At 35.9% G+C, this 25334-nt stretch overlaps 1 protein-coding gene across 1 annotated transcript in view; it reads right to left on the bottom strand.

Annotated features, from left to right (window-relative positions):
* Med13 (mediator complex subunit 13) overlaps nucleotides 1-25334 on the bottom strand; it is an 89885-nt gene that overhangs the window by 44284 nt on the left and 20267 nt on the right. Inside the window, exons 4-9 of the mRNA XM_050119521.1 lie at nucleotides 18470-18615; nucleotides 17571-17768; nucleotides 15723-15917; nucleotides 14826-14988; nucleotides 14202-14312; nucleotides 7929-8612 (exon numbers count right to left, since the gene is read on the bottom strand). Of these exons, the coding sequence (XP_049975478.1) occupies nucleotides 7929-8612; nucleotides 14202-14312; nucleotides 14826-14988; nucleotides 15723-15917; nucleotides 17571-17768; nucleotides 18470-18615 (1497 nt within the window). The remainder of the gene's footprint in view (nucleotides 1-7928; nucleotides 8613-14201; nucleotides 14313-14825; nucleotides 14989-15722; nucleotides 15918-17570; nucleotides 17769-18469; nucleotides 18616-25334) is intronic.

Here is a 25334-nt window from a genome sequence, read left to right as displayed (position 1 = left end):
GACCAGTGTGTGTGAATACAAAATCACTAACATGAAAATAAGGCACTTTAACACTTCCAATTTCCTGTTCTCTCAGGTTTACAAACCTCAAGTCCTCAAGCTGTCAGAAAAACGGCATCCATTTCTGCAAAACTACTTCATTCTGAGTACAACACCAAATTCTAAGCTTCATCTGCTTCTACTCCACGTCCCCTCTCATCCTACCTCTCTGTCCAGGGTCATCCTTAATGCTCCTTACATGGGACAGACACAGTCCTGACTGCTCCCTTGTCTTCAACATTTGTCAGTTTGTTCCCTTGACTTCCTTCAATTCTGTGGAAATGTCACCTTCTCTGAACCTTATACTGACCACTGTATTTAAAATTGCATTATGCTACTGATGCTTCTGGCCCTGCTCTGTACCCAGTCCCTCCGGTGGCACTTATCTTCCACCATATTATATAATTCATCACACCTTCATAACTATCATTCTCATTGGAATAAAAGCCCCACCACATCTGTGATCTTTTTTTGCACACTAAATCATCTCTAACACTGAGTGTCAAGAAACAAGACAGGTAGTTAAACATTTGATAATAAACGAAATGTAAAAAAAAGACAAAAACTAGTTGGCATTAATAATCCTAAAATAGAATATCCTGTACTGTAAAATAAGCCATTTTTTATACATTAGAAAGCATTGACCCAGGCATGATTACGCGGGAAATCCTAGCACTCAGGTGCAGCTAAGCTATAAAATGAGATTCCATCTCAATATGCACCTCAACATACACAAAAGGAAAAACAAGTACGGATGCACTGGTTATCCGTTCTGAACAAGCAGTAAGTTATTACCCAGACTATAAAATAACATAAAACCTCAATATATTAACGCCCAACACTAGCTCTACTTGGTTCCTTACAGAGTGAAACAGAGGCCATCAAAATAAAATCCAATATTTTCTAAATGTTTTAGCAGATGCTCAAGTATATACTAAAGCATATACTAAACACATACTAGACTAATCCCCAAAGCTAACATTCCAAGCTTCCTAGAAACAAACTAGTCACAAATGTCAATGGATATATTAATTACTCATTAGAATAGTTCTTTCTATAAACCTATGAGATCTTTTTCTAAAAAATAACTCCACCTTATCACATCAAATCTTGAATAACTTGGGCTGAAAACAATACGCTAATATGAATACTTGTAATACAGTACTTTTCTGTGTTATGCTTTTTTTTTTTACTAAAAATAACCTTCTATGAAAGGATATGGGGCAGTCTCTAAGTGATTAGAATTATGTGGCAACAAATAGTTTGCCATGGCAAAATTAGAGATGAAAAACTTAACACTAAACTATTTATCTTCCAACGATTACTTAAATGGTAAAGTATTAAACTCCCCAACATCTAGACTAAGTGACACTACAAATCTCTGAAGGTGAACAAATCATCTCTTTCATATTAAGCCATCTTCTGGCAGAAGCATAAAAACTGCCCAATATGTTTAACACATAATAATTAAACTAGTGTGCAGTTAAACATTATTAAAAGGATGAACCTACTGCACAGAGTTCTACTAAAAATAAAAAAAAAAAGAGTAAACCAAGTATGCCGTCAAAAGATAACTTTTGTTCTTTTATTGAAGTGATCTTGGGGACACTGGCATATGCAAAGATGTTAAACGTAGTCATTAATATCAAGTCACAATAAAGTTAATATATAAAATGACACTGTACATTAGTTTATATTAAAATCTTAATAAAAGTATAACTTCTAAAGGATCAGATTCAAAAAATTATGATGTCTCTATCCAAATACATAGTTTAGAGAAGCTTTTATGAAAATAAATAACACCTCTCCTTTCCTAACTTTCACATGTAGCTAAACACAAGCTGGAAGATCAGGTATCTATAGTAATAACAGGCAGCATTGAAAAGCCCAATCTACAAAATAAATTGCCTTTATAGTTTTCATTAATTGCAACTCCTTCCTTTTACTAAGAAAACAGCACACTCTTTTGATATATACTCACATAAAACCTAGCATATACTTTTATGCTTTATTCAAAAGAATTCATCCAGACAAGGTTTGACAATATGCATTGACAATTATAGGAGAAAAGCTATAGAAGGAAATGTTAAAAACAGAAAAACTGAATTATCTCTAAATCCTCCCACTTTCTTTAACTGGTACTATCCCGAGTACCATCTCCATATTCAGAAGCAATCCTCGAGCTGTCAAAAGTATGACTTTATTGCATTAAAAAAACAAGCAAACATAATTCTTAAAAGATTTGAGTACAGTCAAATCAAAACAAGTTTATTTCATCAGAGGCTTCTTTCTATGAAACAAAGATATTCAAAACTACCTTTCAGAGATCATATAATGAATTTTGTAACTATATACATACAGTAAATATCTGGTGGTTCTAATATAACATAGGAGTTCTACTGATGAATATAGCTAAGACATTCTAATGTATCCTAACTATGGAACAAAATGTAAAGAGCTAGGTTCAAGTGGTTTTCTTTCCTCGGTGCTCAGAAACAGCATCTAAATAAAAAGCAGATTGTTTAAAGCATCCACAAATTCCATTAAAACATGCTAAACCCTTGAAAGAATATTAAAACAACCATGTTTCTTGGCAGGAATTTTTCTATTTTTAAAACTTTTTTGGGGCGGCGGGGGGGGGGGGTGGTCGTGCACACCTTTAATCCCATCACTGGGAGGCAGAGGCAGGTGGATCTCAGAGTTTGAGACAAGTCAGGTCTACAGAGTGAGTTAGTTCCAGGACAGCCAGAGCAACGCAGAGGAACCCTGTCTTGAAAAAACAAACACAAAAAAAATAAATCTTTTTTGTTAGTCTGTTTTAAGACAGGCCTTTCTATGTAGCTCTGGCTGTCCTGGAACTTCCATGTAGACGGGTTGGCACTCTACAACTCGAGTGCTAGGATTAAGGTGTGCACCTTAATTTTACTTTTCAATCCGTAGGCAGATGTGGTAGAGAACATGTGAACTACTAGCACTTAGGAGACAAAAGGCAACCAGGGTAAAAAACAACAAACTCTCCTAGTCTCAAAAAAACTAAACTATTTAAACCCACACGATTTAAAACATTGTTGGCCTCTATCTTAAAACAGATTCTACCATAACTAACAAAATAAAAATAACGAGGAAAACGATAGAGATATTTGCCACAGAAGTATGTACTTTGCATATGGGATATGCTATACTGCATCCCCAACTGTCCCTTCCTCCTAGCAAATTCTCACAGACTAGAGAAGGAATCATATTTTATACAGCTCATGAAAAAGTTTTCATTAACTATTACACATTAAAGTCTAAGAATAGTTTTACTGAGCAATAATGAACTATATTCCTCTGTACTAGTTAGGCAGCTAGAACTATTAAAACTGTAGAATATCGGGGCTTGAGCAATGGCTCAGCTGTTAAGAGCACTGGCTCTCCTCCCAGAGGACACAGATTTAATCCCCACAAGACATCTCACAATCATCTGTAACTCCAGTACCAGACAGAACTGATACCCAATTAAAACAAAACAACACCATAGTATATAAAGAGAAATGCTTCTCTCACTTATTCATTTTTCTTTCTTTTTTTGGGGGGGGAGGGTGGCATCTCATGGAACCAAGATTAGGCTCTAATTGCCTATGTACTCGAGGATGACCAACAACCACCTCCTTCCTAAGTGTTAAGATTATACATGTAAACCAGGCTGTGGTGGCACTCGCCTTTAATCCCAACATTCAGGAGGCAGAGACAGGTGGATCTCTGTGAGCTCAAGGCTAGCCTGGTCTATGGAGTGAGTTCCAGGACAGACTCCAGAGCTACAGAAAAACCCTGTTGCAAAAAAGAAAAAAAAAAAATTATGCACCACTACAACTGACTTTTTCAGTTCAGTACTGGGGATTGAGCCCAGCTTCATGCATGCTAAGTACCAACTGAGCTCATCCACAGACGTCATTTATCCCCTTCATGCAGCACAGTACCATACTTGAAGCACCAACAGTGTAAAACATTTCTTTATACCGAATGGAAAACAGAAGCTCTAAGCTTCTCCTCTGATAATTATCCATGAAGGCAAAGACCTATAAAAGGCAACACACATAGAGAAATTCTTCAGATGCATTCCTGCCCTGTGCCACCTATACCTCACTGATTTACTAACAGCTTAAGATACATGTACAAATTGCTGGCATTTCAAACTGAAATCATATTTCTGTAGTTTCCATGTCTTATATGCATAACTAAGTCATCAGGGTCAGAAGGGCAGATGAACAGTATGCCAATCCCTCTCCTTCAGGGAAACAGGTACTGTTCACATCATCTAATTAGTGACCAAACCACAATGCATGGTAGAAGTAGAAACAAGTCCTGTCCTATTGAATCATGACCTAGCACCATTCTACTCTGCATGCTGTTTTTCTACATTGTTGTTCTTCTCATTTGTATTCAATGAGAAAATGTCAAGTAATTGTGTAATAGATTTTGAGGTTAAATGTTATAAGCTTAAGCAGTCAAGACATATATTTAAAGCTATGGCTAGAATTCTTAGATCTTATGAATATAATGTATCCATAAAAACACATTCCTAAACTTTCTAATATAAAAAATACTCATATCGCCACATTTCTACAATAAGTAAGAAAATCCAACCTGGAAAGAACAAGGTGCTCTAGACACACAGTCATTTGATTCATCCAAACATGTGCATTCTACAATATGCACAGGATTACTCCAGGTGTGCATCTACCTGTACACCTTGTGCTTGTGTTAAGAGAGGCACAGCAACAAAAAGTCCTTGCCCTTGTAGAGCTTACATTCTAGCAGAGAAAAGACTCCATTAATAAATACATAATTTCAGATATGGAAATGCACAAGTAACAAATTAAAAAAAAACAATATAGGAGAGGCAGTGATTTGGAAGAGTAAAATCAAGCCATAATTTGGATAGAATAATCAGAAAAATTCCCTTCAACTTTCAAGAAACACCATATGATGAGGAGTAAATGGCCCTCTGCTCCCTCTGATATAGTATGAATGACCACAAAGCATGAGTTTGACTTTTTTTTTTTTCTCCTTAAGGAAGATGTGGCTAAATCAGAAAGCAAATAGATGACAGGGTAAACTTTTTTAGAAATCAAGGAAATGCAAACTTGAGACTCTTATCTCACTCTAATCAAAATGGCTACCTTAAAAAAAAGTAAGAAATGCAACAAATGCAGGCAAGGATGTGAGGAAATGAAGGCTTATTCAATTCCGGTACAACCATGTATATCTATATATATAGATATACATATACAGTATATATACTGTACATCAGTATAGAGGCTCCTATGATAAAAATCAGTATAGAAGTTCCTCAAAAAGACAAAAACTAAAGTGACCACATGATCCAAAGATACTTAAGTATACTGGATCATTCCTACACAACAGCCAGTAAATGATACCAGCTTACATGTCCATCAATGGATAAAGTATGGTACATAGCTGGGCATTGTGGTACCCATCTTTAATCTCAGCACTTGGGAGGCAGAGGCTCACAGAGGCACACAGATCTCTCTGAATTCAGGACCAGTGAGGAGAGCCAGGGTAACACAGAAAAACCCTATCTTTTTTTTTTAATATTTTATTTATTTATTTATTTATTTATTTATTTATTTATTTATTATGCATACAATATTCTGTATGTATGTCTGCAGGCCAGAAGAGGGCACCAGACCTCATTACAGATGGTTGTGAGCCACCATGTGGTTGCCGGGAATTGAACTCAGGACCTTTGGAAGAGCAGGCAATGCTCTTAACCACTGAACCATCTCTCCAGCCCCCAGAAAAACCCTATCTTGAACACAACAAAAACAGGATATTATCCAAAGAAAGAGAGCCAGTCACAGAGAAGAGTGGGTACAGAAAAGGACAGTGGAGAGAGGAACAAACAACAAAATAAAATGACATATTTGATGAAGATGGCATAAAGAAACCCATTCCTTTGTATTTAACTTTTTAAAAAGACTATACTTTCAGGCATCATGTCTACAGCTGATTTGCTAAAGAAGTTTCTCCAACTGTGTAGAGCACCGGAAATCACAAGAAAGAAACAGAGTATTCTCTCTCAAGCATGAAGATGGCTCTAGGTGTTGCTACACTCCCCCACCTCCCCAGCCCTGCTACTGTTACAGAGGAACTGTGTTCAATTGCCAGTACCCATATGGAGATTCACAACCTTAGGATCCAATGGCTACTAAAGGGCACTAGGAATGCATGTGCTGGAAGTTAAAATGTCCCATGCACATAAAGCAAAACAAACTTAAAAAAAAAAAAAAGCCAAAGACTGGGGCTATTGCTCAGTGACAGACAACTTGCCTAGCATTCACACAGCACTGGATTTGATGTCTAGCACTGCAGGCAAACAAAACCAAAAAAGGATGTGTGCTATCTTCAGTAGTTAATAAAATCTAACACATCATATAAACCGGGAGATGGTAGTGCACACCTTTAATCCCAACACTTAGGAGGGAGAGGCAGGCAGATCTCTGTGAGTTTGAGGCCAGCTGGACTACAAGATATAGTTCTAGGATAGGCTCCAAAGCTATAGAGAAACTGTCATGAAAAAAATTAAAGAGAGAGAGAGAGAGAATAATAGAGGGCTAGGGAGATAGCCAATGAAGAACACTAGCTGCTCTTCCAAAGAACTGGGGTTCAAGTCCCAGCACCCACATCACATGGCAGTTCACAATTGTCGATAACTTCAGTCCCAGGGAATGCAACATCCTAGTCTGTGTTCTAAGATCATCAGGTACACACATGGTGCACAGACATACATGCGTACAAAACAACAATACACATAAAAATAAATTTAACAAAGGAATATGAAGGTGTTTTGGTGGTTGAGCCATACCACTGAAAAAATTACACATTAAAATTGTTGGATAGGCTAGGAACATATTCCAAGCAATATAAAAAGTAAAGAAAGTCCCAAAAGAAAGCCAGCTATATTCTGCCCAAAATATGCCATATAGAAAGTGAACAAAAAGACAAACTAGATGTAGAAAGATATCTATAGTGCATTTAATAGTACAGGGTTAGTACCAAAAATATGGAAAGAATAAATAAAAAAGGAAAGGAGACCCTTAAAATTTAGAAAGGTTATTCACAGAGGAACATTTTAAATGTTTAATCTGACCAGAAATCTACAAACATGTGTTTAGATAAAGCCTTGCCATTCTTCATGCAGTCAAAATAGTCGTATATTGCCAAGGGGATAAAAATGAAAATAAACATGGTTTTCATGGTCTATTGGCTCCTAATGGTATAAACCGTAGGCCAGCTGTTTGAAGAGCAATCTGGCTCTAACCTTTTCATTGAAAATGGAATCATCTGAAGTTCTGGCAATTCCTCTTCAGATATGTTTACTAAAGAAATCCGTAAACAAGGAAGTATGCACCCACCTCCCCAATTTGCTGCTACCTACTCTACTGCTATAAAAAACAGACAAAATGATGTCTATCTAAAAGAGAGGAGACAAGCTACAGCATATCCACAAATAACACACGATCACAAAGCAATGATACAAATTAACTAAACCATAAGGCATGCATAGACACAGGAAGTGCCAAGCTCAGGAGAGTGGAAGGAGTAATAGGAGAGCAGATGAATCTAGTCACAGGCAAAATCCTTTAGCTGAGTGAGATACTGAAGCTTTTACACACTACTTTCTCCAGATATTTGTGGCTACACGGTTTCATAATAGAGAGCTTCCTTCAAGAGATAAACATACTAAAGAAATTATTCAAATTTAGTACTCGGAATATCTATTTTAATAAATCTTAACCCTGTAAAATTGTAGAGTCATAGCATTAAGAAGTTACAACACCTTTTACTCTTAACTTATAATAGTGACTATTGAAAAATATACATACTCTGTAACTGATGTTACACTTTCCTGTCCAAAAGGTCCAACTGGATCATCCTTGAATTTATCATTTGGAAGCTGAGGTGGTAAAAACTCTACATCTTTTTTCTTTGGGACTTTGTAATACTTCCAGGCTACATTAGCTTCATCTTCTTCCAAGTTTACTGCTGTACCAACATACACAGTAGGTTCTACAGCTTCCTGAAATGGAGGTGGAAAAGACTGGGACAAACTGTCTATTCTATCTTCCATTGGTTTGGTAGGAACCAAGGGATCCGGTGTTGGCATTTGATAAAAATGCTGACTCTGGGGAGTTGAAGGTGTTTTAGTCACTCCTTCATCAACCACATCACACGGATGAGGACTAAGTGGGGGAGGCTGAGGAGAATTTGCCAGTTCAGTCCCATGCATCTGCGGGGTCTTTGCTATGTCATTAGTACGGATGTTTGAGAATCTCACTTGACTGTCTGCAGCAGAGACCACAAGTCTTTGGCTGGCTGAGTCTGTGTCCATGCCAATAGCATCACTAATAGATACACGATGGTGAAAAGGAGTCAAGGGGCGTTTTTGTGGCTTTTCACTCTTTTCTTGCTTCTCATTGGTCTTGTGCTTAGGAAGTACTTGTTGTTGCTGCCCTAAAGATGGTGCCTGTCCTTGTTGCCCAGTATTTCTTGTTTTGAGACTTTTATGCCTGAAAAGTTAAAAGATAGGTTTAGTTATTTACTTAAAAGTACAACTATTATACAAAGCATGCAAAGATTGTGAAATACTTGAGATCATGTTTTTCATACACAATTCTAATAGAATGATTTGAATTTAAGAAACTTGTTCAGTGATCTAATGCATAAAAACATACAGAACATAAAAGCTAATTTGCCGGACTGGAGAAATGACATGGTGGTTAAGAGCACTGACTCTTGCAAAACGCCTTGGGTTCAATTCAACACCTACATGGTGGCTCACAACCATATTTATCTCCAATTCCAAGGAATCCAATGCTTTTTTTCCTAGCCTCCACTGACAACAGGCACATATATATGATACACATCTGTATATGTAATCAAAGCACTCGTGTACATAAAATACAACTTAAAAAATTTTTTTAAGTCAACTCACTTATATTCACTTAATAGCTCTCTGATCAAATAACTATTAGTCTATATCATTTTATTATCTTAGCATCTCAATAAACACAAAAATCTAGTTAAAATAAAAAGTATAAAGTTTGCGATTTCTTCATTTGTAAATATACCTGGTATTTTAGAGTCAGTAACTGTTAAGAATGGCTTGCCCAAAACTTAGCCATTAACTATAATACAGCAGTAACTGATTAGACTAGAAAGGGCTAGAACTGACTTGACAGATGGATCTACTTATGTTCTCTCAAGATTTGGATACAGAAGGAAGGGATCACTAGATTAGGAAAAAAAAAAAAAGGAATGCTTAAAATAACCTTTTCTTTACACATGTAGCGGTTCTGAACTGAAAACAGAGGACTCAGGTTCAAATCACAACAGCCATTGGTGGTTCCCCACCAGTTTAACTCCAGTTCCAAACAATCTAACGTCTTTTACTGATCTCTACCGGGACCAGGCACACATACAGTGCACAAGCAAAACACTCAGGCACATAAAAACCCATCTTTTAAAAAATTTTAAGTCCTGGACTTAAAATATCCCTTAAAATCTAGTAATTTTGTTGGATCTAATATCTCTTTCAAAATGAGGCTTCCAATTTCACAATACTGACATACACTATTTTTTTATTCTATTTCTTTTTACACTAAGAAATTATCTCGCACGGCAATTGAGTATGGAATCTTAAATTCAATATTCATAAAGTTTTAATTCTGGGGACCCTATTTGTTAGTTAAATCAGAGATACCCAGAAAGAACAAAACAGCAGTAGTACAGGTCTGTGAGAGCCTGCCCACCTAAGTCAACCCTGGAGATCCCCACATGCTGTTCACTGCTGCATGTGCATGCCCAACCCAATACACAAATGTAACAAATCATAATTCTAAAAAACTGACAAGCATTTTTTTTTTCAAAGAAATTTCTTTTCCCCTTGATTTTTTTTTTTTTTTTTTTGAGACAGGGTTTCTCTGAGTATCTTTGGCTGTCCTGGAACTCTCTAGTCCAGGCTGGCCTTGAATTCAGAGATCCACCTGCCTCTGCCTCCCAAGTGCTGAGATTAAAGGCGTGCGCCACCATGGCTGGCTCAAAGAAATTTCTGATAAAGGAACATTCTGCAACATTCATTCCTACAGAGTCTGGGACATCACAGGAAAAAAACATGACCTATAACCAAAGGATAGAAAGAAAGCAAATCCCCATTAACCAAACAAATGCCAAAATCAAAAACAGTATATGAAAATCATACACCAATATTCTTCATTAAAGGGAGCAAATTAACAAATTAGCAACAATTCAACTCAGCAAAGTTTAAAACAATCAATACAACCAAATTGAGTTTATCCTAGCTAAAAGTTTAGATATGAGATTAAAAAAGAAATCTACAGTATTCATTAAATTAAGAGAATAAGTGAGAAAACAAAAGAACAATACTAACTCCAATCATTACTACTAATACTTAACTAAAAATGTATCGAGTACAAGGGAAGAAAAGAAATCAAAGATCTCAAAAGAAGAAAACTATCTTTATTTGCAATTTATAGTTAGGAACTTCAGTGCAAAGGTCAAAGTATCAATCTGTAGTCAAACTTAAACTGTTTTGGGAGAAGATGGGGGCTCTCTCTCTATGCTATACTGGCTGTCCTGAAACTGTCTATTAAGCTAGCAAGCTAGCTAGCCTCTACCTTCTGAGTACTGGGATTAAAAGCATGGGCCACTCCAACTGGCTACACTTAAACATTCTTAGAAGACAGATAACCAGACCTTGTATCTCTTCTGGTGTGACATATCACAAAGCAATTTTCTATGAAGCACTCATGCTAAAAATGCTGAATATAATTAAAGCTCTAAAGTAAGTTTCTACTACAATGATAAAAATGTCCTGTATATGGCTCTTAAGAATTTGACCAAGATGCTAGAGAGAGGGCTCAGCAGTTAAAAATACTGGCTACTCTTCTAGAGGACGGGGTTCAATTCCTAGCACCTACATGGCAGCTCACAGCTGTATGTAACTCCAGTTCCAGGGTTTCTAACACCCTCACCTGGACATACGTGCACATAAAATAAAAATAAATTTTAAAAAAGTTGAAATCTGAAATATGACATTGCTTTCTTAAGTAGCAATTGGGTAAATAAACACTTCACCAGACTACAGCCTGGTAGCAAGTATACTACTAATCCACCCGACCAATACAAAAACTCAATCAAAACAATTTTATCCAACAAAATAAATAATTCTGAAGATAAGTTTTCAGATCAATGCATACACAAGAAAAATGTAAAACTATGAATGCCTTAAATTTATTAATATGAAACTGAGTATACTTGATACTCATTTTCACGTCTCAAGAGTTTAAAAAGTTCTTTTGCTCACATTACCCACCTAGTCTTCTGTCTGCCTAGCATTCACTCTTAAATTGAAAAAGAGATGTGAATATTTTTTTTGTAAGGAAATTACTGCATCACTTCCAGGGTATAGGCTTTAGCAAGAGGTTTGTTCACTCGTATTCTGAGTCTATGAAAGCTCTTGTCACAGACTAAATATTGAAAAAAATATGGAACAATCTATCACCACAAGAAACACAAAGGTACCACCATTCAATAGAATATTTAATAATAATTAAGTTTTTAAAGCAATGAGGTAGACCTACAAATAGCTAATATATGAACATTTGATGTCAAAAAAGAAAAGGAAATAAAGCAGTCGAAATATCAAATACTATGTATGCTTTGGGAAAAAACTACATATACCCAGAATTACAGAAAAATAAATGGAAAAGCCACATTTATTAATTCAATTATATCAATATCTCTGTAAATGTTGGAAGAATTGCTTTAAAATATGAAAGTAACTTTCTAAAAGCAAACTTTTGGATTAAGGCCAAGAATTTAAATTCTAACAATATGTATTTCTTAATGTATTCTCCTAAAATCACTCTACATAATGTAATTGAAATTCATTATGTCAAGAGGACTAAAAACAAAAGTACATGTTAGAAACAAACAAACACATTTGCCTAATAAAAATCTTAACATAGGGTCAAAAAAAAAAAAAAAACCTTCTCTAAGGGACTAGACAGTAAGCACTGCATAGTCACAGACAGCACATTTCAGACAATGATGGACCACATATCCATCAGTGGTCCCAGAATATACACTGCTTAATGACAGTACAGCTGCCTTGGGTTCTGCTTTATGATCTTCAAAATAAAATAGCCTAAGGATCCGGAATTTCCCAAAATATATATGCCCACATAAAGTGATACATGATCATTCAATTCTGCCACTGCCAAGTGAAAGCACCACAGACAATATAAAAATGAGATGTGGGTGTGTTCCAATCTATTTTTATTTGTATATATACACTAAAATTTGATTTTCACATAACTTTCATGTATCACAAAATATCCTTTAATTTTTCAAACTCTTTAAAATGTAAAAAATCAGGGAGCTAGAGCAATAACTCAGTGGGTAAGAGCATGTGTTGCTCTTCCAGAAGATCTGAGATTAATATCCAGCACAAACATAGCAGCTCATACCTAGAGATCCTACATCCCCTTCAGACCTTCAGGGCACTGCATACACACTGTTCTCATACATACAGACAAAATACCCAGACATATATTAACAAAATACTTGAAATGTTTTTAACGTAAATATCATTTCCAACTCATAGGCCATACAACAAAACAGGGAGTGGACTACATTTAACACACTGAATTTAGATTGCCAACCCCTGTTCTTAAATTATGTTCAGGAGCATGTGTATTTAATAGTTTAATCTGTTAAATATTAATTAAAATGTCCTTCTATTTAGTCTAAACTATCTAGAGAGGCAAATTTCAACAATGTTGCTTTTCAAAAAGTAGATTGTTCAGACCAAAGAGTCTAAGTAGAAACATTAAATCTACATAAAAAACATACTACAACACTGGAGAGTCTGTCAATATATTCAAGTAAACACAGTTAATATGCAAAAAGCAAAAGCAAAATGAAAAATAACAACTCTGGCCACAACCTGTAGGGACTCCATTCCTTCAGATCATTTTCATGGGAAAACAGAGGTAGGTACATATTCAATCACAAATCAAGGTTACAGATGTCAAGCATCTGTAAAAGCATCTACCTTTAATCTGCAGAAAGTAATAAACTTGACAAAAATGTCATAAAGCTTAATAAACAAATCTCAACAAAAGCCCTTAATATATAAAATGAATACAACTGCTCAATGAACCCCAAGCTAACCCATTCTGCTACAAATCTTTCAACAATGCAACTCAATAGAAAGCTGGTATTTTGATCACGCCTCCTGTAAAATCATTACTTCATAATCTTATTTCAGTAACTCGCCAACAGTTACCAAGGATAAAAACTTGCTATACAAAACTCAACACTGCAATTTTAAAAATTATGAAAACCATCTCTGCTATAAACACACCTGGGAAAATTTCTCAGGCATATTACAATTAAGAAATGTGTTCCTCCAGAGATGTGTGAACCAAGTATGGTGATGTATGACTGTAATTCGAGCATTTAGAATGCTGAGGAAAGACAATCTCAAATTCAAAGCCAGCCTGGGAAGCACAGTTAGAGAGCCTCGAAACAAGCGCCAAAAGTGTGCCTATAGCTGCTTTCAAGGTTTGGAGAGATGGTTCAGCAATAAAGCACACTGGTTGCTCTTCCAGAAGGCCTGGGTTCAATTCCCAGAACCCACATGGCAACTCACAACTGTCTATAACTTCAGTTCCAGGGAATCTGACACCTTCACACCACTGTACATAAAATAAATTTTTAAAAAATTATCATCTAGGGGGCTGGAGAGATGGCTCAGATGTTAAGAGCATTGCCTACTCTACCAAAGGTCCTGAGTTCAATTCCCAGCAACCACATGGTGGCTCACAACCATCTGTAATGGGGTCTGGTGCCCTCTTCTGGCCTGCAGGCATAGACACAGACAGAATATTGCATACATAATAAAATAAATAAATATTTTTTAAAAAAATTATCATCTATCTTTTCTCACATTTCTTTTTTGGGAAAAAAAATCCTAACATACCATATTTCCAAAGATAGCTCAAACAAAGCATTAGCATCTTAACTATAATATATGCATAAATGTAAGCATCACCAACTGGAAATAAACTTACCTCAAACAACTGCAGGTTGTTCTTTGTGTGGCTTCAACAAAGTCCCAGCATGCTATTTTATCAGCTGACTCTTCTTCACATAGGCCACTGGATGTAGCAGAATACTTCCTCCTAAAGTAAATTATAAATTCCTTAAATATATAAAATTTCTATTAGAGTATAATTTAATATTTATATTTTTGCCTTTTGTTTTCTTGGGTTTTTTGGAAACAAGGGTTCTCTGTGTAGTTTTTTGGAGTCTGTTCAGGAACTCACTCTTGTGGACAGACAGGCCTCAAATTCACAGAGATCTGCCTGCCTCTGCCTCCCAAATTCTGGGATCAAAAGTGTGCGCCACTACTGTCCAGCTCTAATCTTCAATTTTTTAAAATTAATTTTTCACAATTTTTATTTCATACTTGTACTTAACCAACAGGCAAGTTTTAAATCTCAAAATAAAAGATACAACTGGACATGGTAGCACAGGCCTCTAATCTCAGCACTTGGGAGGCAAAGGCAGCTGGAGCTCTGTGAGTTTGAGACCTGCCTGGTCTACAAACCAAGTTCCAGACTAGTGAAGAATACACAATGAGATCTTGACCAAAAACAATAAACAAATGAATTAAATTAAATAAAGATACATACTTGTTCTGTAATCTGTTCATGTTGCATTCTTGCCAGACTCTATCTACCACGTGATTTGCTAATTTTCTGGGTATTTTCCCTCCATGATGGCTAGTACTGTCAGTGTTGAAGCCATCAGATACTGAAGAAAGTTTGACCCACTTCTGGGCAGACTGAGGATCAACTGGAAACAAACAAAGAAGAGGAGGCTATAGAAAGGTGAAAACATTGAAAAGTAACGTGGGAATTTTTATTAATTTGTTGTATGGTTTGCTCTTTTCTCTATTTGGTAATAAGTCTAGTGACATTCTGGGATCAAAAAATTTTACTTAAATGCAGAAGAGTAAAAAATTTGAGTACGGGATATAAACTGGATGGTAGCATGCTAATGTTGACTTGAAGGATTAAAAACAGAGGTTTCAGGTTCAGCTCAGCAGTAGAATACCACTTTATTATGAAGGTCCTGGGTTTAATTCCCAGCAACACAAGCAATCACACACACACTCACACGTGTTATATATGTGTATGAGTTATCTTAATTTTGAAAGTGCAATGAATATGTAGGAATAAGAAATTAATTTGCCAATCAGTGGTGCCGCATGTCTTTAATCCCAGCGCTCAGGAGGCAGAGACAGGCGGATCTCTGTAAATTCGAGGCCAGCTTGGCCTACAGAGCGAGTTCCAGGACAGATTCAAAAAATTAAGTCTACAGCTTTCTTAAGAGAGTCAGAAAAAAGACTAATTTCATACACAGAGGGTAAAAGCAAAAGTTTTAAGTGTGAATTTAGATGAATATGTTCTTTGTATTATGGTTGCAATTTTTCAGTAAGTTTTAAACAATTTCAAGATTAAAAACTGTAAGTCAGATACAAATGAATAGATTTGTAACCAGAGCTGATAAGGCAGTTAGTATAATACCTGCTTGAACTTCCTCAGGAGATGTGGGTGGGGTAAGAGTTACTGAAGACATAGCAGGATCTCTTGTGGAAGCAGGCACTTGATGGATACCCAAGCAAGAAGCTGAACAGTGAGAGGATCCCACAGAGCTAGGAGCAGGAATGTCTGATTGAGGGACTAGAACAAAACAAGCTGGGTAGATCATTCGGACACCCGCTAAGAACAGAAAGGACAAAAAAAAAAATCAGCTGCCAATTTCTCAGTAATGGAATTATTTTCACTGAAAAGCACTGTAGTAAAAGATAAGTCTAATAAGATAGCATCACATTTATATAAATAAAGATATCTTACCAATGTGTTTGAGTGTATGGAGGGCAGAGAATAAACTCAGACATCAGTCTTCACTTTTTACCTAGTTTGAGACAAGGTCTCAGGGCTGCTGTCTAACTAGCCTGTGAGCTTCCAGGTCTACATCTATCACAACTTTCCATCTTACCATAGGAGGGCTGGGATTACAGGAAAACACAATACTGTACTTCATGGAGGTTTTGGAATCAAAACTCATATCCTTACACTTGTACAAGTACTTTAAGCCAATAAACCATAGATTTTTTGTTCTATAAATACATTTGTTTGTTTTTTTAATATTTTTATACAGCTGACCAGTGTGCATTACATTACAAATTTTAATTTATAAATTTAATGAAGGCAATCAGGAAACTTAGATCATAGATAATTTTGCTTTCTTGTCTATTTTAAAAATCTAATAAACATTTGTATTCTGTTTCTGCCATAACTATTCCAATAACAAACAATGTATTTACTGAAATGGAGTAATGAGGATAGCTTCTATTTTTTTTTTTAAAAAGCCAGGCATGTAGCTGTATTCCTAGGACTCGGGAGGTTGAGCAGGAGAGTCTTGAGTCCAGGACCAGCCTGGGTTACAAGAAAGAGTCTCAAATTCAACATAGATAGATAGATAGATAGATAGATAGATAGATAGATAGATAGATAGATAGATAGATAGATAGATAGACAGACAGACAGACAGACAGACAGATCCAGACCTTCCTTACATGTGATATTACTATTAGATTCCATTAACTACAGTAAAAATTAGTCCCTATTATCTGCTCACGCCTACCATCAGGCTTAACTATATGCCACATCTTAAGAGAGTTAAATATGCTAGGGGAGATTGGTTCGGTATTCTTTAACATCTTATTTCTGCTATGTGATTAATATGATCAGAAACAGATCCCCTTGCTAACCTGTATCCTTGAATGTTTAGACATAGAGACTAAAGCTAATCTGGAAAGAACTGATTTAAGTAGAACACAACAAAACTAGAAAGTACTTACGGATATTTTTTTTTTCTGTTACTGAAGGAGAAAGTTTTACTAATATTCAAGCACTATACATAATACAGGCTGTCAATTATGTATAGTCTTTCCAGCATCCAAATATTAACGCCTTTACTCTTGCCCCCTTCTTGAGCATGTAGACAACAGAGTATGTTCCTCTATCACTATAACTCTGGCGCTACCATGTAACTAACCTTGTCCAATTATATGTGAGCAAACAAATCCCAGCAGAAGCTTTAAATACATTTATATGGTTAGGCTTGGTCCCTATTATTCCTTTATTTTCATAAAAACATGGTGTCCCAGATACTGGGTACTCTTTAATCTAGATCATACAATGAGGAGACACATAAAGCCATCACAGCCAAGCTGTAGCCCTTACGTAATGTTCAAGAAATAAAATGTTTGGTGTTGGATGCCAATGGGGTTGTCTGTTATTAAACAAAATCTAACTAAAGCATGCAAGATTTATTATTCTCCTTCAGACTAATATCAGAATCCATACCAACAAGAACTTCTACTGCAGCCAAAGAATCATCTTCCCAATCCATATCTTCCTGCTTCTCTTCAGACATCTCCTTCAAACCACATGAAATAGGATAGAACTGTTTCCATTCACCAATTAATTTTTTTGTAGCTGAATCAGACATCTTGAATGCCTGTCCCGTGAGAGTGCCATTTAGTCCAAACGGACTTAAGATAACTAGAAACCAAAGCAGATTTCAAGTAAGTAAAGACTGCTACAGCCAATAAAAACCATAATAAACAGTGTTGCAATGATGTTAAGTCAAAAAGGATACAAAAAGGAAATCCACTGTGATTACACCAAGAAAGTCAATTTGTTACACTTTATTATTTTCAATATAAAAACAATGCTAAGATTTTGAAAATTGTTTAAAATATGCTTACCCCCAAATCAGAAAACAATACATTTCAAAATGAACTGGAAATATGTGTGAATCATACACTTTATTCTGACTCTCATTAACAAAACGGGGGCAACCTGAATAAAATGTGGATAAATAATTCTAAATATTTATGAAGTACTGCCATAAAAATTTAGAAAAACCCACACACTACATTTAAAATAGTAGATACTTTCAGGACTTAAAAAGCAATTAGCAACGTTATAAAACAACTTCACTTGAGTTCAACAATTCATGATATAAAGAAATCAAAAGTTCCCCTGGGTAGCTATGCTAAACATGGCTTATGCAACACAACCTTGAGATGATTAACACACAGATAATATAAGATGCTATTAACAGAAAACACAGAAATGTTAATATTCCCATTCATAAAATTTTTAATTAATTTCACTAATGATACGTATTTTGTTGTCTTACTACTGTGATTGCTAGCATCAAAGTTTTAATTTCCAATACTGAAATGAGAATAATCTACCTTGAAATGGGCTATTAGACTGTTGAGCAAGGGTGACATGCTCTTCACTGAGAAGGTATACAGGTTGATGTTGGTTAATTTCCACACTGGTACAAACATTGCTGTCTCCATGCAAGAAAAAGGTGAAAGAGCAGGACAAGTGTTCACTAATAAAGAAGGAAAAGTTATATTTTAGTGATGATTAATAGCAAAAAATTAAAATAACTTGCTTTGCATTTGATGTTTTAATTATTTTGAGACAGAAATTCACATATTTCAGACTAGCTTCAAATTGACTATGTGGTCAAGGATGACTCTGAACTTCTGATCATCCTAACTTGACCTCCTGGGTGCTGAAAGTACAAGCATGTGCCACCATGCCTTATTTATGGGAACCTGGATCCTGGGAACATACGGTCTCATGCATAATAGCCAAGCACTCTACTAAATGAGCTACATTCCCAACTCAACATGCTCTGCTTTATTAAGAAGCTATACTACAAAAACGCATACTTTAGCTCAGAAATCTTTATCATCTGTGGGGGGGGGGGGAATTATGGATATGAACAAAGATAAAAAGTGTTCTTCACAATACTGTTTATAATGCAAATAGCTTCAGGAAACCAGTTAAGTTAGGTACACCACATATCCAATTATTAAATGACCACAGAAATAAGTCAAGGAAGTTTAATGCAAAATAAACTACAAATACAATCCCAAAATTTTTTAAAAGAAAAAGTTGGGGAACACATGCACACACACTCCCAGACACACGCATACACAGACACACACACACAAAACAAATCTTCATGAAACTACTGAAAGAGAGCAAGTGTTATTCCTTCATTCAAGAAGGAACTTTTATGCTAAGCACCATGGCACTGTACCAGGCCATGAACTTAGTTAAATGCTGTAAAGATAGAATGTTACAAGAATGCCTTAACATAAAGAACTCTGTACTGAAAATGAAATTTTAATTCCTGAAAAGAGACAGAACTTGGATCTCATTGCCAAGATTGTTCTGAGCATCCCATACTGACAGCCATCAACCTACCTTCATCACTTCTCCCATTTCAACACTTCTGGGTCTGACGGTCTTAGATGTCTCTTCTCTCACACACTGGCTTCCCCAGTGATTCTTAAACAGACCTGCCTTTGTACCTTCAGTTTTTGTTTTGTTTTGTTTTATTTTTCTCAAACCCTCTGAAGCCACCTTCTTAGAAGAAATTATTTGAGTAAAGTCTCAAAGTAGGCATTTCACTAATTAATCTATACTGCTTCCAAATCCTCTTTCTTGGGGGTGAGAGGGTGTTTTTGCTAAAGGAACAATCACCATCATGTAAATACATTTTATAGTTTTACTTATTTCTTACAGTTGGCCCAGAATGCAACCTCTAGTGAAAGAATTTGTTTTTGCTCTATATTGCATCTGCAGTAAGTCTCTGACACAAAGTGATACGGCACATTGATACACACTACATACTGTAGGATAAAATCGATATCTGAACTTTTTGATAACTAACCATCAAGTCTATTTTTAAATTTATTCTCTGTATAATGCTCTAAACCACAAATACAAAACTATCTTAAATTTTTCTTTGTTCCGTCATTCCCTGCTTCTACCAATTCCTGATTTCTAACTCTCAATAATATTTGTGATTTACAGATCCACATATGTCTTTTAGGGGTATTTTTATTATCAAGTAATAAAATACTTTTTTATTCATTATGTTTTACTATGTATCCCAGAGTCACCTAGAATTTACAATGTAACCAAGAACAGCTCAAATTCTGAAACATTTTGCCTTCCTTGGCCTCCTTGCAGGAGTGCACCCACCACATTCAAGTCTAAGTCTTTTAAGGTCTGAGAAGAATCTCCTACATTGCCTGCTTGCCTCACACTGCTAAATGGGATCTTTCTAAAAATTAATTATGATCATATAACTGAAAAGCTTAAAATCATTCATCAGTTCCCCAAAATGTTCGGGGCTAATTTTCAAAAGCATTAACATAGCACTTTAGGCCCTTTAGAATCTGATTTTTGCCAAACTGTGTAAACCATGAAATTTAACCCACCAAAACTGCTTTTATCTGCCACATACTTGTCTCCACATCCTAATCTCTCAAAATTCCTTTAGTTCCCAGCCAATTTATACATGCCTTAAAAAGAATTTTAACTTTAATATCAGTGGAAGATTTCATTATTGGCCCCAACTCATCATCCACTTTCCTTTATAAAAACTGTTACTTGGTAACTACAGTAACATTGTGTGTGTGGATACATGTGTGTACAAGTTAGTACATGTGCACTAAGTGTGCGGGCAAGTCAAAGTTAGGTGTTGCTTCAACTGCTCTTACCTTACTTTTGAAACAGGGTCTCTCACCGACCCTATAGTTCAGAATTTGGTGAGAGTGTCTGGCCAGCAAGCCCCAGCAATCTTCCTGTCTCTTTCTCTACAGCACCGGGATTGCAGGCACACATTGTCAGAGCTGGCTTTTTTTTAAAGACTTTATTTATTATGTATACAACATTCTGCCTTCATGTATGCCTGCATGCCAGAAGAGGGCGCCAGATCTCATTACAGAGGGTTATAAGCCACCATGTTACTGGGAATTAAACTCAGGACCTCTGAAGAGCAGCCAGTGCTCTTAACCACTGAGCCATCTCTCCAGCCCCTGAGCTGGCTTTTTATGAGGTGCAGCAAGCTCTTTTGATGACTTGAGTCATCTTCACAATCCACTGAATAGCAAATCTTCAATGTATATAGTAAACACTTCCAAAAAATATTTGCAAGGATAAGCAATAACTTAAAATAAACATAGGTTCTTTAACTTAAAAAAAAAAAAGAATTACATATCTTTACTTATTGTTCCTCTAAATAGGAACATTCCTTGAAATACTGCTTTCTACTGTGTTCACTTCTAAAAAGGAATATTAAATTAGGAAACAAAATACTTTTCACAGTCAGCCTCAGCAAACTTAGTGACATCATATTTCAAAATAAAGGGGCATTAAGTGTGCAATCCAGTGCTAAAATAGAAAGTAACGTGTCCGTCCTCAGGACAAAACAACAAGAAAAAAGGCATGAAAACCACTCATAAATTCCCCAACAACTTATATTCAATGAGAATTTTCCTATTTAACCCTTTTATAGTTACATTTTATTTAGTTTATGTGTGGTATGTGCACATGCATACATGCTTGTCAGGGTCAAAGGACAACTGGGAGCCATTAGTTCTCTTCTTCCACATCAGCCTCTAAGATCATACTCAAGTTATCAGACTTGGTACCAGGTGCCTTTACCTGTTTACATCTCTCTGGCCCCATTTAAGTTAGAAAAGAAAACTTGGCTTTCTAGTATAAAGTAATAAATTAGCCTCCAATGAATCTCTGTGAAAAACTAATATTGTCTATCTGCAATACCCTGTTTACCAGCAGCTCTTAACTCCAGCAATCTATAGCAAGGAAAACCATCCCTCCCACACTGCTAGCAAATGACCTCGATGTACACTGATCATACTGTAATACAGAATGATTTATAAACTAAGTTTGTGTATAATGTTGGGGGAAAATGCTCTAAAATAGGATTCATACTTTTAAGATTCTTATATTGAAACCAATATTCTAGTCACAGAACACTAAAGGACAAAGAATTTTAGAATACCACTTACACACTACTCAGAAGGCCTCGAAATGGTATCTTTTCTAGTATCCTACAGTTAGCACGAAGGAAAATGAACATGTCTATTACTAAACGACAAGCCAAGGAACTTACATTGTTAGTTACTCTGAAGGAAAATAAAGACTACTGTTCTTTTTCTATTTACCAATATGGCAGAATTCAAAGATCAAACCACAATAATTTTGTTACAGAAATGTTCAGTTATATATTGAAATTAAATAAAAGGGTTCTGTTTGTTTTCCATATTTTTCTGTTGTGTGGACTTTGAGCATGCCATGGTATCCTTGTAGAGGTCAGAGGTCAACTTGTGGGTGTTAAGTTTTTTTTCTTTCTACCATGTAGGTTCTGGTTATCAAACTTAGGTCACCATGGGGGGGGGCAGACAATGATGATTACTCAAAATCAAAGTTAGCTCCTCTAGAACTAGATGTAGTAAACGGTATATCTCTACAACCCCAATACTTGGGGAAAGAAAACAGAGGAATAAAAAGGCACCCTAGGTATACAGCAAGACGTTATCTTAGAAAAGCAAAGAATGAAACTTAGCTCTTTTCTTACAAGTTTTTGAGCAGTCTCATTCTGTCTCTCATGAACTAGTCTTGTAGGCTGGCCTCAAAGTTGAGATCTTTTGCTTCCACTTTCAAAGTACCAAGATTACTGGCTAACAGGTGTTTGCCACCATATCCAATTTGCTAGGAATGGGTTTAATTAATATAAACACTCATGTAAGTGTGTTTGTGCATGTGTGTACATGCACGTGTGCCCGCATTAGAGTACGTGTGTGTGTACGCGTGCGTATGTGCGTGCGTGCGTGTGTGTGTATGTGTGTGTGTGTGTGTGTGTGTACTACTAGGAAGTAACATACCTGTTTTTTTCACTTGTCTTAAGAAGTTACAGAAAAAACAATCTTTTATTTTGCTGGTAGAAAATCTGGGGATCAAAGAGGGTTATATAACTTGGTTTTTTATTTGTTTTTATTTTTGAGACAGGGTCTAAGTAGCCCTGGCTGTCTGGGAACTCACTATGTAGACTAAGCTAGCTTTGAATTCATTGAGATTCGCCTGTCTCTATCTTCTTAGTGCTGGCATGAGCCACTACACCAAGATATGGTCTATTTTAAATTCAAAAAATTAGGGCTAGGTATGTAACTCAGTAGAGTAGCAGTAGTATAGCATATGAAACCCTGATCAATCTCCAAGACTGATCAAACGATCTTACTCCCCACAAACATGCATGCGCACACAATAAAATTAGTTAAAGGAAGTGCTGACTTAAAAAATAAATAAGACAGTCATTCTATTAAAAATAGGCAGAGTCTGGTATTTTCCCAGAAAGAATATATAAGCAGCCAATAAAAAATCATGTTCACTAAAAGTAGTGATTAATGAAATACAAATCAGAAATAAACTAAGATACCACTTCACACCAACAAACATGATTATTAACAACCAGTAAATAACAAGCATTGTTAAGAATGCAATGAGACCGAAACTCTTATATTGTTGATGAAAATGTAAAACACTACAACCACAACGGAAAATAGCATGGCAATTTTCCAGATAATTAAACTTAAAATTGTCATATGATCCAACAATTTCACTTCTGAGTATGTAACCACAAGAATAAAAAGCATGGACCCAAGGAAATATTTGCACACCAGTGTTTATAATGAGTAGTCAAAAGGTGGAAATGACTCAGATGCCAGTCACTAAGAGGACACACAAATACACTCTACCTACACCATGGATCATTATTTGTCTTTTAAAAAAAAAAATCTCTCCCATACTACAACATGGATAAAATCTGAAAATATGCCAAATGAAATAAGTGAGACACAAAACAAATGCTATATAATTTATATGAGGTGCCTGGAACACTCACAGAAAACAAAAAAGTTGTTTGTCAGGGACCAAGGTGCAGGAGAAAAGGAGTTACTATTTTATGGGTAAATTTTCAGCCTAGGATGATGAATAAGTTCTAGACTGATAGTAATGACAGATGCAGCACAATGTCAATTTCCTTAATGCTGGGGAAATACTGAAAAACAGCAAAAATTACTAACTTTATTATGTGTTAAAATATTTTAAACTTAGTTATCTTAATTCAGAGATACTTGTATTCTATAAAGTCAACAATTTTGTTTTTTTCTAATTTTTTGTTTATTTAATTATAATTTTTATTGTTGTTTGGTTGGTTGGTTTTGCTTTGCTTTGTTTCTTTGAGGCAGAGTCTCACTCTGTAGGTCTCGCTGTCCTGGAACTCATGTAGACCAGGCTAGCCTCAAACTCACCTCTGACTCCCAGAGCTAGGAAGGCGTGTGCTTCTATGCCCAGCTAACAGTTTTTAAATTTATACATTAAGGTTAGCTCATATCACAGGCTCAAGTTAAGACACCATACCAGTAAATGTCCATGTTTGTTTGTTTATTATTCATTCATTCTCTCACTCATTTATTCATTTATTTATTGATACAGCATCTCATGCAGCACTGGCTTGCCTCAAACACACTATGTACTCAGCCATAAACTTCTGGTCCTCCTGCCTCCACCTCCCAAATGCAGGAGTGCTACAGATTAAACTTTGTGCTGTTAGGCAAACACTCTACCAACTATAGTCCCAACCCTACTATCAATAATTTTTGGACATTCTCCAGATCATTTCTACACTTAGACAACTTGACAAACCACATTAATCAGCAATATCAGACATCCTTAACAAATCTCCATGAACAAAGAAGCTATACTAAAATACCAAAGAATGTATCTCTTCATCTTCTATGTATTTCTACACACTTAGTGAACACAATACTGAACACATAGTAAAGAATCCTCCAGACAGATTCAATGCAATGCCCAGCAAAATCCCAGCAAAATTCTTCAAAGACCTCGAAAGAACAGTGCTCAACTTCATTTGGAAAAGCAAAAAACCCAGGATAGCCAAAACAATCCTGTACAATAAAAGAACTGGAGGCATCACAATCCCTGACTTCAAACTCTACTACAGAGCTACAGTACTGAAAACAGCCTGGTATTGGCATAAGAACAGACAGGAGGACCAATGGAACCGAATAGAAGACCAGGATATCAATCCACACATCTTCAAACACCTGATCTTTGATAAAGAAGCAAAAAATATCAAATGGAAAAAAGAAAGCATATTTAACAAGTAGTGTTGGCATAACTGGATATCAACATGTAGAAGAA

Source organism: Alexandromys fortis, unplaced genomic scaffold (assembly GCF_014885135.2).
Source record: "Alexandromys fortis isolate MF-2015 unplaced genomic scaffold, M_Fortis_MF-2015_v1.1 scaffold_173, whole genome shotgun sequence".
Taxonomy (NCBI): Eukaryota; Metazoa; Chordata; class Mammalia; order Rodentia; family Cricetidae; genus Alexandromys; species Alexandromys fortis.
Note: the sequence above shows the minus strand (reverse complement) of the source record. Positions and strands in the feature narration are given on the sequence as shown.